Below are 13716 nucleotides of genomic sequence, written 5' to 3' on the forward strand. Positions count from 1 at the left end.
TCTGCTGACTGTTGAAGCCAGCTGTCTGCCTGGTGAGCTCGGGCGCAGCCACCTCATTTGTGTGAGATGCCGTCTGCTGAAAGGAAGACCTAGCCCTCTTCTGGACTGTGTTCCTCCATGGTGGTGACTCATCTCCACTTCTAGGTGAGGAACAAGGCTCCAGCTTGCTCTCTGTTACCTGCTCTGTGTCCTCAGTGGAACTGGCCTTGGGGTTAAAAAGAGCTTCACCCTTGAGGAAAGTCTTGTAGTTGCTGATGGGGAGGGCAGTATGGGCCACTAAAGCAGCAGTCATGGGCTTAGCCCATGCTGGCCTGCACCAGATGGCCATGGGGAGAGGCAGGAGGAGGGAGATGCCCCTCCAGATTAGACGCAGCTCCTGGGCAAACCCCCTCGCCAAAGTGTCTTCCCTGGCTTGAGGCAGGTCCCTTGAAATGGGGAATGCCACCAGGCACTACCTGCAGTCACTCTGCCGAGGTCGAGCAGCCAGAGACCCCCCCCCCCCTTGTCTCATCTTTTAATGCTTGTCTTTTCTTGAGGTTGGGCATGGGAATGAAGTTTTCTGCTAGAAGAAAAAAGAAAAAAAGAAAAAGTGGTTGGTTGTTCAGCTCTGATGTGCTCAGCACTGCATGATGGGAGCATCCCCTGCCAAAAGAAAATTGCCTAGAAGACAAAGTCTTCCCCAAAGAGACAGTGAAACCTAATCAAACTTCATCAGTGTAGACTTGCCCAGGATGAACAGCACCAGAATATTAAACTGACAAAGGAGCAGAGGGAAACCTGTTTTCACCAGTTTTCTCCATGTTATAAAACAGGATGAGAAGTGGCTTGTAATATTTAAAATTTGTATGGGAGGGAAAGGAAGAGCCAGGGTGTATGGAGTGGCAGGCTGGAAGTAATCTGCCCCTGGAATATCACTCAGTACTTTATAATGCCCCTGCCCCCCTAAAGTAGTTGATGTAAAAAAAAAAAAACCATTAAAAAAAAAAAAAGAAAAGAAGAAAGCTTCCTGCTAGCAAGGGCATGCTTGGAAGAAAAAGAGAAACTGGGATTTGCTGAGGAGGCGGTGTACTGCCTGGTGCCCTGATGTACTAAAAGAAACTGCTGAGATAAGACACAGCACTTCAGGGGTGAGCTTACTAAACACGCTTCTAGGAGCACCCACAGTCCTGGGAAAAACGTCAGGACTTCTAGGTGCTTCTCTTTGGCTGTTGGCATTCCTGTCCCCTTTCCATTCCTGATGAAGGAATGGGGGTGGTTGTACAGGGAGCGCAGGAGGAATAACTACCTCCTAGCAGGGAAAATTGGTAGTAAAAGGCCTCCATCCAAAGAGTCAGAAGGGAAAATCCTTCTGCCAAGGCTGGGCTGTGTGGTTATGTCCATAAGAACGTGGCTGTTTCCCCATGACGGACTGCCGGGGTTGGAGCACCGCCTGTCTAAACAGAACCTTAGTGCAGGTTGTAAAGTGCAGCTCTAACGGGGCACTGCCCGTTGCCGCCTGCACCCCCCGGCCGCTGTTCCGCCTCTCTGTCCCTCTCTCATCTGACATCGATGTGAACCAAAGTAGAACGGTTCTTTCCTTGGGCTACAGGCTGGGCTCCAACGAGGAGCTTTGGTCTCTGTAACACAGCCTGAGGCTTACTGCCCTGCGAGCCCTTGGTGAGTGCTGCGCGCTGGGGCTAGCAGCCGTTCCGCGCACCGCCGGTGAGGGTGTGCGGGAACCAGCCCATCAGCACGGGTGGAAATGTTCTCCAAGCAGCAGCCACCACAGAGATCCAACGAACAATAAACATCCTTGGTAGCTGCTCAGCTCAGGTGGCTGTGGGGCACAGGCACGGAGGGCCAGGGCATCCTCGCGAAGCCCCCGTCCCACGAGCACATAATTGCACACTTGTGGACAACATGTCCTCACCTCAGCTCCACCTGCAGCCCCTGGTTTTGGCCCTTAAGGTAGTTGTGTATCTAACAGCCCAGACACCAGAGGCAAGGAAAATCCCTGTGGAAATTGCAGGTTGTATGAATGAAAATGGTAATAACGCTCACAGCAGTGCCCCAGTGAAACTCCCCACAGCCTTCAGTGAAAGCATCAGTCAGTCCTTCCAGAGAGGGTGGAAATGGGAACAGCGATGAAACCCTCTCCAGCGGATTTGGAGAAAGCACGCTGCACTGGGTAAGTTTTTTCTTTTCCACCTGTAAAAGCAGAAGTAAGTTACAGAAAGTAAAACGAGACTTGGATGGATAAGTAACTCCATTGAAACTTTGGGGCACTGCCTTTGAACGGTGCTTTAAGCCTAGCACTGTTTAATGCTAATCCTGTAACATTATATAGATGGTTTTTTTTTCACTTACACAAAGGAGGAAGGGGCTCAATTCTGGTTTTGATTTTTATTTTTTTTCCTTCAGCGAAAGGCAATGCTGAGCAGCACCCAGCTCCGGCTCGCTGACATTTCCATCTGAATCCACCTGAAGGGGGTGAGATTTTGGGGAAGAAAGAGGCTTCTCTCCATCTCCAGGCCAGAATCTGATCTCCAGACTACCTTGCTGGTTATCAATAGAGGCAACAGTTGTGATTGCAACTCAACACTCCTCCTGCCCTGGAACATCATTGAAGAAAACGGACTTTTCAATTGCAAGAGCAAGGGGACTGAGACATCGTTTCAGTCATCAGCAATAATTGGCAACGAAGGACCGGCATGCGTTCTCCATTGACATAGGATTTCTTCCTGGTCTACCAAGATTGGTCTAAAATTTCAGACCTGATTGCTCCTCTAACCTACGAAACAGGTTGGTAATTTTTTTTTCCATACCTAAAAAACTGTAATTTTGAGTGTGATATGCCAAGTAACGTATTCTTTGTCTGTCATGTTTCTCAAGCGGTGCCGGTCTCGCTCTTGTTCTTTGACTGCCATAGTCTCCACTAGTCATTGTCTGCCTGGTCTCTCTAATGAATCCACAGTGACTCAGATTTACGATCTGTATAAAACTCTGTCATCCTCCTTTCATCTTTCTGAGACAGACAATGTGGGAAAACTTCCTTGGTGGAATGAATTTTTCTCAGCACAGAACGCAATTGCTGGCAGCAGGCTGTGGCCAGCGTTGATGCGAGTGGCACACCGAGGAGCAGTGAAGCAGGGAGAAACTTTCCTTCCACCTTGTTTCACGCTTTCTGAGCTCCCAGTAATGGGAATCAAGTGGAAGTGATGTGGGACAGACAATGGCATATTCCCTGCTGTAGTCCTGTGCTCTATGCGTTATGTATGTGTGTGGGCGTACTTAGAAGGAGTTGGATCTCTTGATCACCATATGCTACAGAAACACATCTGTAGGGAGCACATAAAGAGATGCTGGGTGTGTCCACACAGCTGAAATGCGTGGGGTGTATAAAGCTGAGAAGGTAGAGAAGCTGGTATTGAAATTAGGGCTGTACCTAATGCGTAGATACAGTTTGCATCTGAAGATGATGGTGTACTTTTCCGGCGGGCGCATACCTGCTGGGAGCACACGATACCTTCCTGGGAGCTCTACGTGAGCTGTGCCTGTGTGTAATGAACAGAAGCGACAGGTGAAGAAATCAAAGCAGTTGTTTAAGCAATATTTTCTATTGGATTAATAATGAGTAACAAATTGCATTAGGCGCAGAAGGAATTACAGCTGGTGCAGGATTTCGCTTTTATTTTCCCAGCCCCGTGTCTGCTTCTCTCTCTGTCACTGATTCCTGTACAGCAAGGAGTTGCCCAGCTGTGTTAATGCTTGTGCTTCTTCCACACTTGTCAAAAATGGTAAGCAATTGTGTTAGCAGCCAGCAAAAGGATTAGTCCAAGCAGTGTCTGAAGCCCCTTAGCTGTGAAAGCACACCGCAGCTCTGCATCAGCGCTCACGTTTGGAGCAGCGCGAAGCTGTTCCCCTTGAAGTCAGGCAGAAGTGTCCATCCTTGTACTGAGCGGATCAGGGAGGAATTGCTTTTTAACTATCAGGAGAATAAACAGCCCACAGAGAACGGGCTGTTTAAAACTCCCAAACACTGCATGAAATTAGCAGCAGCTCTTCTGTGTGGTTATGGGCTTACTTTGACAATACTGGCAGGGCAATTTGCTGTTATCACCTGGGAAGTCTCAGCACACCACTTTATGGAGTAGGCATTTGGGGTCTGCCTGGCAGGTGAGGGACCTCCATCTCTGCAGCATCCACGTGTCAGCAGCAGTCAGGCACTTTGGGAAGCGATGGCACCCGGGATCACCCGAGGTTTGCTCAAGGATGCGGTTTCCTACCAATGTGACGCATGTCCGGGTTTCTCTCTTTCCTGTAGGATGAACAAGCGATCGTTTCTCGGAACCTGGGTGGCCCTTTTGGTGATAACTGCGCGACAGCGAGGTGAGTATATCCCACTCAGGTGCTGGGAGCTGTGCTGGGAAGGTGGTCACCTCGCAGCAGCACTGTGCTCGGAGGCCCCAGAAGTACAGAGGGCTTGGAAAACACACCCAGCCCCTTGGCTGGAGCAAGGAGAAGAACCAGGGTGAACTTTGTGTTTCCCATGGTGAGGGAAGGACCACTGATTTTAAGGGTGAGCACTACGTGGGGAGATTTGTGTGCCTTCGTGGGGAAGCATGGTGCCAGCTTTGCAGAAGTGACAGCTTGTGTCATGGGAGATGGATTGGCAGCCTGCACAAATGGCCCTCACTTCACTGGGAGCAATGAAGTGATGACAGTTTCCACCGAATGAGGAGCTGGCACAGCGTGCTGAATACAAAGCTGGCAAAGCCAGCGGGATGTACAGGCCACAGCGACTGTGGAGTTTGGTGAGCGTTTTACATATGTGTGCGTATGTATCATTTATAGGCTGTGTGTGCGTGCATGGGTTGTGATTCCAGAGGCTGTGATGGTCTGGCCAGTTGCTATGAAATTGGAGTTTGAAAAATTTCTGGTGTTAGGACTGCTGAGCAGGCTGACCAGCCTATCTATGCCCAGTAAGGGGTAAAGTGGGTGAGCAGTAGCAAACTGTCACGGTTTGTGGGTAGTGAGGTTCCTCCTATGCTCGCGGAGGACATCCGACAGCAGATGTGGAGGTGCTGCAGTGGGGTCGCAGGGCTGCAGCCTGTAGCAGGAACTTCTCCCTGCACTCACACCCCGTTTCTCGTGGCGCGTTGTGTTTTGTGAAGAGGTGGTGTTCACATCTGGGCTGGGTGAGGCCACGAGCAACCTGCTCTGACCATGGGGTCAGCCCTGCTTGGGGCAGGAGATGAGACCAGCCGGCAGCTGGGGACCCCTTCCAAGCCATGGGTTTCTATGATGTTGAAAAGCACGGGAGCAGCTTGCTGGTCTCATGCAGATATTAATCTTTGTCTTGTTTCAATTTGAAGATGGGCAAGCAGAGCTGGTATGGGCAGGAAAAGCCTCTGTAGTGTGGTAACATGGCAGATCTGCACCGCGTGGCTGGCACTAGATGTGTGGCCAGCTTAGGACCTCTAGCAAGGGAACCTGGAGCTGGGGAGTCTAGAAGCCGTTTCCCTGGTCAGCTGCTAAGTCGCCACCAGGCTGAGGGCAGCTCAGGCGAAAGCTGTGGCTCTCTTTCCTCGTGTGGGAAGTGAGGCTACCAGTTCACCCACGGGAAATGCCACCAGGGCAAAACCCGTGATCAGTGGGGCCCACTGGGCTGCTTGGCTGGATGAGGCGATGCATGCAAAGTTATGCCGGTGTCGCACTAGCAGTGCTGGAGAGGCTGGCATCGAGAAGTTTCTGCCGAGTTTCCTGTTTAAAAAATCAGTAAAATCTGTGTGTCATAGCTATGCCTCAGCTGTAATAACTCATCAGGTGCTAACAGCTGTGCAACAACTTGTTTTACTGCCTGGCAGCCAGGAGTTTTGCTGCAGCCTTTTGGATATATCTGTAAAACCAGGCTTGCAGCTTGGCCGTTCAGGCCACATGCATGTGTCTTAGAAAGTCAGGATGCCCGTGGGTTAGGCCAGGCTTTCCCTTGTCTCCTCTTCCCCAAGGAAAGCTGGACCAGTTACGCCTGTGAAGAAGGGTCAGATGGTGACTTTCCTTACTCCCAGGCAGTTTCAGGCAGGGAGCATCCTCCGGGTAGCTAGGAGAGAGCATTCCCCAGGCCGGGCAGCACCGAGAGCCCCTCCTGCATCCCTCACGGCAGAGCACAGAGCAGGCTGTCCTCAGCTGGAGGCCCCTGAACAGCACGGGATAGTGCCTAGGAAATAAAAGCATGTCCTGAATCCAGGTGAACAGAGCCGGGATTGTTCAGAGCCTGGTGGCTCATGTCAGCCAAGATTGAATGTCGCAGGGACAGGGTGCTGCTTTTCTACATCAAAGAGGGGAGGAGGGGGAGGAAAACCCAGCAAAATTTCCATTTTCTCTGTGAGGAACCACACCAGTAGCTAACTGGAAGAAACAGGGTGTGAGATGACAGCAGCGATCTGGCAGGGGTTGTAACGGGAAAGGACATGTGCCCTAGGGCCAGAAGTGCCCACTTGTGACTCGAGCTGGTAGATTGTAGTCTGGTGGAAACATGTCAAAACCATCTTCTGAAATATTTTTAGAAGAGACAATTATGTTCATCATCAGTGCCTTTTAGCAAGAAACCTAATTTTGCCAGGAAACATTGGAGCAGTTGTGGCCCCTTGAGCTGTAACCCAGCACCAGGAGCACTGGGAGTCCGGCGTGGAGGGCTGTCCATGGCACCCAGGACAGCTCTGCCATGCCGGCAGGGGCAAGGTGGCTGCTGCCAGGAACGTGGCTCTGGGGGTTGGTCTTGGTGCTTTTTGGTCTCCAGGCACCTGAGCACCTCACCATCTGAAACAGCATGTCCTGCCCATCCTGGAGCAGGAGGGGGTGGACCTGTTGTCCTTGTTCTCCTGATGTGAAGCCAAGGCATTGGTGTTATGAAGTGATCACGTGGAAAGTAAAATGTGCAGCTGCAAGCTGCGTGCACATCTTGTGGTCACCTTGCTGTTGCCCTAAGTAACCTTTGGATGATGCTCTCTGATGACCCTGTCCCAGAGCTGGCATCTCTGCCGTGGCTTGAGACAACCTTTGGCTGCTGGCAATGCTGGATTTTGGCGCTGTTTTCCTCAGCGGCTGTGATGCAGAATATGGCACTGTGGCCAAGTACCAGTCTGGCTAGTCACTGTTAGGTTGCCACCTCAAGTGCACAGCATAGAGTTTCGCCCCCAGCCCGAAGCCTGGCCTGGCTTAGGCACAGGCTGGTGGCCAGCAGACCTTCAGCATCACAAGCATGTCCACACCGGCAAAGGAGGGGAGGGCAAGGCAGCTAATTTGCTCTTCGCAGGAGGTCAGTCAGCATTTGGGGACAGGCAACCCTGTGGCCTCTCTGAAGTCAGGACTGGTTCTGACATTGCCATAAGGACTCTCTTCTCCCTCTCCTTCCAGCTCACGTCATGGCAAGTCTGTATCCATTCTGGCAGAATGACACAAAAACGCCTAAAGTTGATGATGGAAGCTCTCCTGAGATCAAGATCTCTGTCCCATTCATCTTTCTTGGAGCCCCATACAGAAGCATTTATGTAAGTGAAGAAGCAGACCTTACCTTTATTCTTTTCCTTGCCATTAGTGGCTGCATTTTAAATGCGCTCTCGCCATCATCAGGAATTGGAAGATTTATTAGCACCTACCTGACAAGTTCTTAGATTTCATGAACTGATAGGTTTTATGATTAAGAAAGTCAAAGGTATATTTAATGGGCTAATGTTCGTGGGGAAGGAATATAAAAGGCAATAAATTTTCTTTGTAGGTGATTAAATGGTACAGCAAAGCTAAGGTCTTGACACAAGGAACATTATTCCTGTTACATGACAAGAAACAAGAACATGCAGGGACCTGCAGGGAAAAAAAAAGGGCAATGGTTTGGACCCATATGTAGGTGCCCAAGACAAGGACTGGCTGCTGCCATTCTCAGATGACAGCACAGCGAAAGCCTGGCAGGGGACATTGATTCCTCCAGGCTGGGCTGAGAGAGGGTTCACCTGGGTGCATCAAAACGGTGCCTTAGATGGGGGCCTCACTATGCCAGATCCCCAGTGCGTCCACGTTTTGTGGCAAGCCAGTCTCTGTGTGTATGCCTGATCCAAAGTACGATATAAACCTGCCAGCCCTACAGGCTCAGAAGAGGCAAAGGCTCAGTCGTTCCCCTGCCTGACCAGCTCCTATTTGTACACAGCAATACTGGGAAGGCAGTAACCCCGAGGGGGTTTCAGACCTCTGTGTGGTGGGAGATTTCAGTGTCTGGGACAGCAGTTGTTCTCCAGGCTTTGCAAAAATAATTGTTTTGGGGAGCATCTTCAGCAGACTCTGGGGAGGCTGCCCATGGCACCATGTGTCACGCTGCTCTTGGGGAGCCCCTGGGTGTGTTGCAGATGACAAACCCGAAAGCATTGGGCCCGATGCTTTAGCTCTTTTTCCCTGGAGCCCTCATGCCATGCAGCCACCCGTGTCATACGGCTGGGTCTCAGTGCTGCGGAGCTGCTCTTCAAAGGCTGAGAAATCCCGAGGCCCCAAGGCAGGTTCCCAGCCGAGCTGAGTGCCATCCCACTCTGGAGGGTGCTTCTCCTCTGCTGACCTGCAGAAGCCCTGTTTTGCAGACTTTTCAAGGGTTTGTCCTGCTTGGGGCTTCCTGCACTCAGCCTTTGGCCACCACTAGCAGGATGAAGTTGAATCTCTGCCTAGAGGGTCAGGCTCTCACCAGCTGTCAGTATAAAAGCTGCCTTCTGGCAGAAGTCGCTCATCCCCCATTTTCTGATAAACCAGCAGCTTTCTGCTACCTGCAAAGGTTTGCTCAAGCGAAAGCAGGTCTCCTTGTGCAGGTCAACAACAATGGCGTGATTTCCTTCAACGCGCTTGTCAGCCAGTTCACGCCAGAGGCCTTCCCCCTGACGGACGGCCGGGCCTTCGTCGCGCCCTTCTGGGCAGACGTGCACAACGGCATCCGGGGAGAAATCTACTACAGGGAGAGCACAGACCCCGAGCTGCTGAGGAGAGCCTCCAAAGACATCCGCAAGCACTTCAAAGACATGTCCTCTTTCTCCGCCATCTGGATTTTCATCGTCACCTGGGAGGAAGTCACTTTCTATGGAGGAAGCAGCACAACTCCGGTAAGTGCCACCAGCTGTGCTTCTTGATGGGTGGTGGTTGACTGAATGCATGTCTGTATATATGTAACTGTCCTGGCCTTTGTGTGTAAAATTGAGTGGGCAGCTTTGTGTTCCTGCTCCTCAGTTCCCTTTTGGGCAGAGGAACACCATAGTCCTTCCATTCTCTCCTGTGAGAGCCTGCATGAGCCTTGCTCCCTGCTCTCTGATCTCCAGGGAAAGCATTGCCTCTTCGGTGTTTGTAGGCAGTGAACCTAAAAAAGGCTTTGACACCAGTTAGGAGGTTTTGGCTTGATTGTAGTATAGTTATTTTTTGTTAGATAGAAATGTAGATTTCATTTTTCCTCTGTACTATGATATGCAACCTCCGCTTTGGCTGTGCTTCCACAATGACAAAATGGAGCTATTTGTGCAGGGGGCTACAGGCACCTCGGAAGAAAGGCCTTTATTAAAGGAGCTGAAGTTTTGGCATTGAACAGTAGCTGTCATGATATAAACCAGTCAAGGCTTCCACTTGTTCCTGACCCATCAGTTTATAAGGAGTGACTCGGTCTGAAGGCACATTATCATGGGGCCAGGGTGTCGGGTGAGACCCAGAGCACCCAGTCGCAGCTGCCCGGTGCCGAGAGCAGCCCCACGGTGTGTGCAGCAGCCGCGTGTGCCAGGGCACGTGTGCTCGAGGCGTGCGCGCAGGGCAGGCCCCTCCCGAGGCAGTGACATGGTGAGCGGTGCCCAGGGGTGCAGCAGGGAACAAGGGGCATGCTAAAGTGTACGCGTGCTTGCGTCCTGTCCTGAAGTGGGACTGGCAGGCAGCCCCCCGCTGATCCCCCGTGCTGGATCAGGTCTGTCCGCTGCAGGGGATCAGGATAAACTGGCCCCACACTCAGCCCTGGGGCAGAGGGAGCAGGGCTTCCCAACACAGGGGGAGGAGAGCATGAGGGGCAATGGGAAGAACAGGCTGTGGGGTGGGCTGGCCGGCCAGCCGTAATATCCTGCTCTGTGCTCCATTCTTTTCCTTGGTCATCCTCTTGAGGCTGGAGTTCACCCTTCTCTCCCCACCGCTCATGTCCACCCAAGATTCAGTGCAAGTCTGCTCTGGTTTTACACCTCAAGCTCACCTTGTGAGGCCACGGCAGCTTTGAAACAAAGCTAAGGTTGTTACTTGCTCCTTGTTTCTGCAAGAAGGGAGGGCTGCTCCAGCAGAAAATGAGCAGAAATCTGCAGTAAATTAAGTTTTGGAAGTAATCCACTCTCTGAGGATTTGGAGACAAGAAAGAGAAAATGGGAGTTTTAATTTGTATTTATTTGGCAAAAGAACCTGTTCCTTTCAAATTGTGATGGCTTTTTCTGTGGCAGAGGCTGAAACACTCTCTGCAGCACTCATCCAAGAGGGCGGTGAAGGCATCTCATAGAAAAGGGTTGAACAGTTGCTCTGAAATCCTGTGTGGACATTGAGATACAAAGGGGAAAACCAAGGGGAATATTGACAGCATTTTTGTGATGACAGCTGATCTGCCTGCACGGAGAGACTGATCCAGGCTGACCAGAGAGTCATGCTAGTGACTCTGCCACGGTAGCTCCATTTCCATAAATGTGTGAGTCATATCTCAGAGGATGGAGATGGCAGTGTGATGTTTTTCAGAGCATGAGCAGCTTTTAAATATTTGGTTAATATGTGAGCTGTGACCGCGGCTGATGTTGGTAGGCCCATGCCGGGGTCACTCATGCATTGCTGGTAGGGCCCATGCAGCTCGGAGCACGGGAAACAAGTGAGGGATCCCTGCTAGATGTTTGAGGAAAGGCTTGTTTAGGATTAGGCTGTGTATTGTGAGTGCCAAAATCTGGCTTCTTCTGTCTTGAGGAGTTGGCTCTGATAAACAGTTCAGCTCTTTTCCATTTGTTAGAGAGGTTTGAGATTTAATGCATATTTTTTGCCAGTCCTGGCAGCACTTGCAGGAAGAAAAATACATATATATATATATTTGCAGACAGCAAGCAATATAGAGATTCGTGTATTGCCTGAAGAATTACATTTGCAACACAATGCAATTTATTTTGTTATAGAGCAGCCTTCCTGTTCAATAGCGGCCAGGGCTCCAGGTTGGCACGCAGAACAGCACGACGCAACTTAAGCAAGAAATTCATCGCAATGCAGAAAAGCTGCAGAAATATGTTGTGAATGTGGCCTGTGGTTACTGTCCCTCAATGACACCCAAGCAAACAGGTTCAGTTTCTGAAAGCCTTGTTAGACAGCTAGGGTGCTTGATGCATGTTTGGCCGTGAGCACCAAACAAGGAGATGTTTGGGGTTCGTGTAAGTGCTCTAACGAGGAGTGCCAACCGTCTTACACCTCCTGGTACCGGCTCAGCTCCTGCCACCCTCCAAGAAGCAGCTGGCCGGAGCGGGCTTTGTTGCTCCATCGAAGAGCTGTTGTTGCACTATCAAAGTGAAATTGTCTTTATGTGTTAGTGCCTTCTGATCTCATGGTCATGGGAAAAGACTTGGCAAAGATGAGCAAGTGTGCCAAGGTGATGAAGAGGAAACCAGATGTAGGAGGCAGAATCCCAGGGAAAGGATGGAGGCAGGAGTGGAAATGGTGCCTTCCCATTAGCTAGCTCTCCCACTTGCCCTGGTGTGAACTGTGCCTTTTGCAGCTCCTGTGAGGCAGCTCTGCCCCCATCTCTCACTCTCCCTGACAGCTCATGCAGGCTGCCTCACCTCCGTTTCCAAGATTTCTCATGGCAGACTAATATGCCTTGGAGGTGACATCCCTGGTGGCTTGCAAGTAGTGAGTGCAGCCCTGGGGTCGCCTCAGCCTTCTGGAGTGTGTGCTCACCTCAGTGCCAATAATGAAACTAGTGGGTTTGCTGTAAGGGAATGTAAAGTGGTGCAAAGTGATCTCCAGCCCCTCGGTTCTGGCATCTTCCCTTCCTCCAGCAGCATGTGTGCCCTGTTGTTAATGTGGAGCAGCGCAGTTGCAGTTCTCTCTCTCCACTTGCAGTTCTCAGGGGCTGCTGGCAGGGTAAGCCCTAACACTTCCTAGCATGAGATGGTTCAATCAATGTGCTTTCCGTATCGCCTGGTAATTGTTTCTGTGGCTGTAGTTTCCTTCACAGTTTGCAGTGCCCAGGTAGCTGGGACTCCTAATATTCCCCTTGAATAATTAAAAAGGGGGCAGCCCAGACTTTGTCCCCTACTAAAATCCTGCTCGCTCAGAGGCAGGAGGAGCAGTTGTTCACTGTGACATGGTCCTGGCACAGAGCAGTCTAGGATGGGCAGGGATGGGAAGGACAGGAAAACATAGAAACCTGAAAGAAGCGATGGGCTTTTAGTTCCCAGTGATGACCTCTGCTGCTGGATCTGCATGGGTGGAGGGGATATCTCAAGGGGACAGGCCCCTTCTGTCTTTCTGTGCAACCATGAAGGGAAGAGCTCAGGGCTATGCCACCCTCGCCAGCTGACAAAGCTCGCCCTTGCCGCCCGGGGCCCAGGCTGGCAGTTGTGTGAATGTACCCGGAGTTTGGGGGGCTGGAAATGCAGAGTCATTTCAAGTGAAAGGAAGAACATGAGCAGCAGATTTAGCAGGTAGCAATGGGATTTGGCAGCCAAGCAAAGAGCATAATATACATGGCTGACTTGGATGTAATCCACCGTTAACAGTATTGTAGGGTACGAATGTGGAAGGGAACCGGGTAAGACAATGCAGCGAGGAATAAAGCTAAGATAGGGTAATGGAAGATAAACAGGTCGTAACGATCGAATCCTGCCGATTGCTTTTTCCCTGTGAGCTTGTTCTCACGCTGCCATCTATTGGTGTCAGATCAGATTGGAGATGGTCTTCTCATCCTCACAGGTGGAGGTGGTGATGGGGGCTGGTGGAGTTGTGGCAGTGGGTGTGAGCCCATCTCGGGTCTCATCTGGCTTCTGCCGCTCTTCACTGTGAGGCTCCTGCATCTCACTGGGCCAGAGGCGAACATGACAGAAGGGCAGGCAAGCAGCGTGGGAAAAGCAGTGTCACCTTGTGAATGTGCTCATGGTTTTCAACAGGTAAACACTTTCCAAGCTGTCCTAATCACAGACGGAGTGTCATCTTTTGCCATATTTAACTACCATGAAATCAGCTGGACCACAGGGACAGCCAGCGGAGGGGACCCCCTAACTGGTCTTGGTGGGGTGATGGCCCAGGTGAGGCTCTTGTTCCCATATCCCCACCTCTGTTGAGCTCTCAGATGGCTGCCTGTAGCTTTCCCAGTGTATCCATGCTCACTTATGCCACTCGGTCCCTCAACATCCCCAGCACTGGACTTGTAAGCCCACTGCGGGGCACAGTGGGACAAGCGCTCCAAAATTTGATGTCAGCAGCCTTGTCGCAGCCAGTCCATCTGCCTGAGGGGGGTGAGGTTCCCTGCGTAAGGGGAGCCTCTGTCTGTCTCCTCCTTACTTTATCTTGGCCATGCAATACATATACCCATAGATCTCAATGTATGTACGTACATATAGATGTATATATATGTACATAAATCTGTAAATATACTTCCATACTGCTTGTAGTACTTGTTGAGCTTTTCACTGATATCCAAACTACCTGAAAACTGAAATCCCTGAA

The 13716-nt window shown here is 51.0% G+C and overlaps 1 protein-coding gene across 6 annotated transcripts in view; it reads left to right on the forward strand.

Annotated features, from left to right (window-relative positions):
• Positions 1–36: 36 nt before the first annotated feature.
• The window catches only part of TECTA (tectorin alpha), a 34526-nt gene continuing 20846 nt past the window's right edge, over positions 37–13716 (forward strand). For 3 of the 6 annotated variants that reach the window (XR_008819125.1, XM_056322735.1, XM_056322734.1), the window contains exons 1-6: positions 37–2167; positions 2401–2781; positions 4304–4368; positions 7396–7529; positions 8826–9113; positions 13158–13295. Coding sequence is in view for 5 of the 6 variants with exons in the window: in XM_056322735.1 (XP_056178710.1) it covers positions 4305–4368; positions 7396–7529; positions 8826–9113; positions 13158–13295 (624 nt within the window). In the remaining variant the exon portion in view is untranslated. Of the gene's footprint in view, positions 2168–2400; positions 2782–4303; positions 4559–7395; positions 7530–8825; positions 9114–13157; positions 13296–13716 lie in introns of all 6 variants that reach the window. The other 3 variants (XM_056322731.1, XM_056322732.1, XM_056322733.1) reach the window with 3 other exon arrangements.

Source organism: Falco biarmicus, chromosome 20 (genome assembly GCF_023638135.1).
Source record: "Falco biarmicus isolate bFalBia1 chromosome 20, bFalBia1.pri, whole genome shotgun sequence".
In the NCBI taxonomy this organism is placed as follows: domain Eukaryota; kingdom Metazoa; phylum Chordata; class Aves; order Falconiformes; family Falconidae; genus Falco; species Falco biarmicus.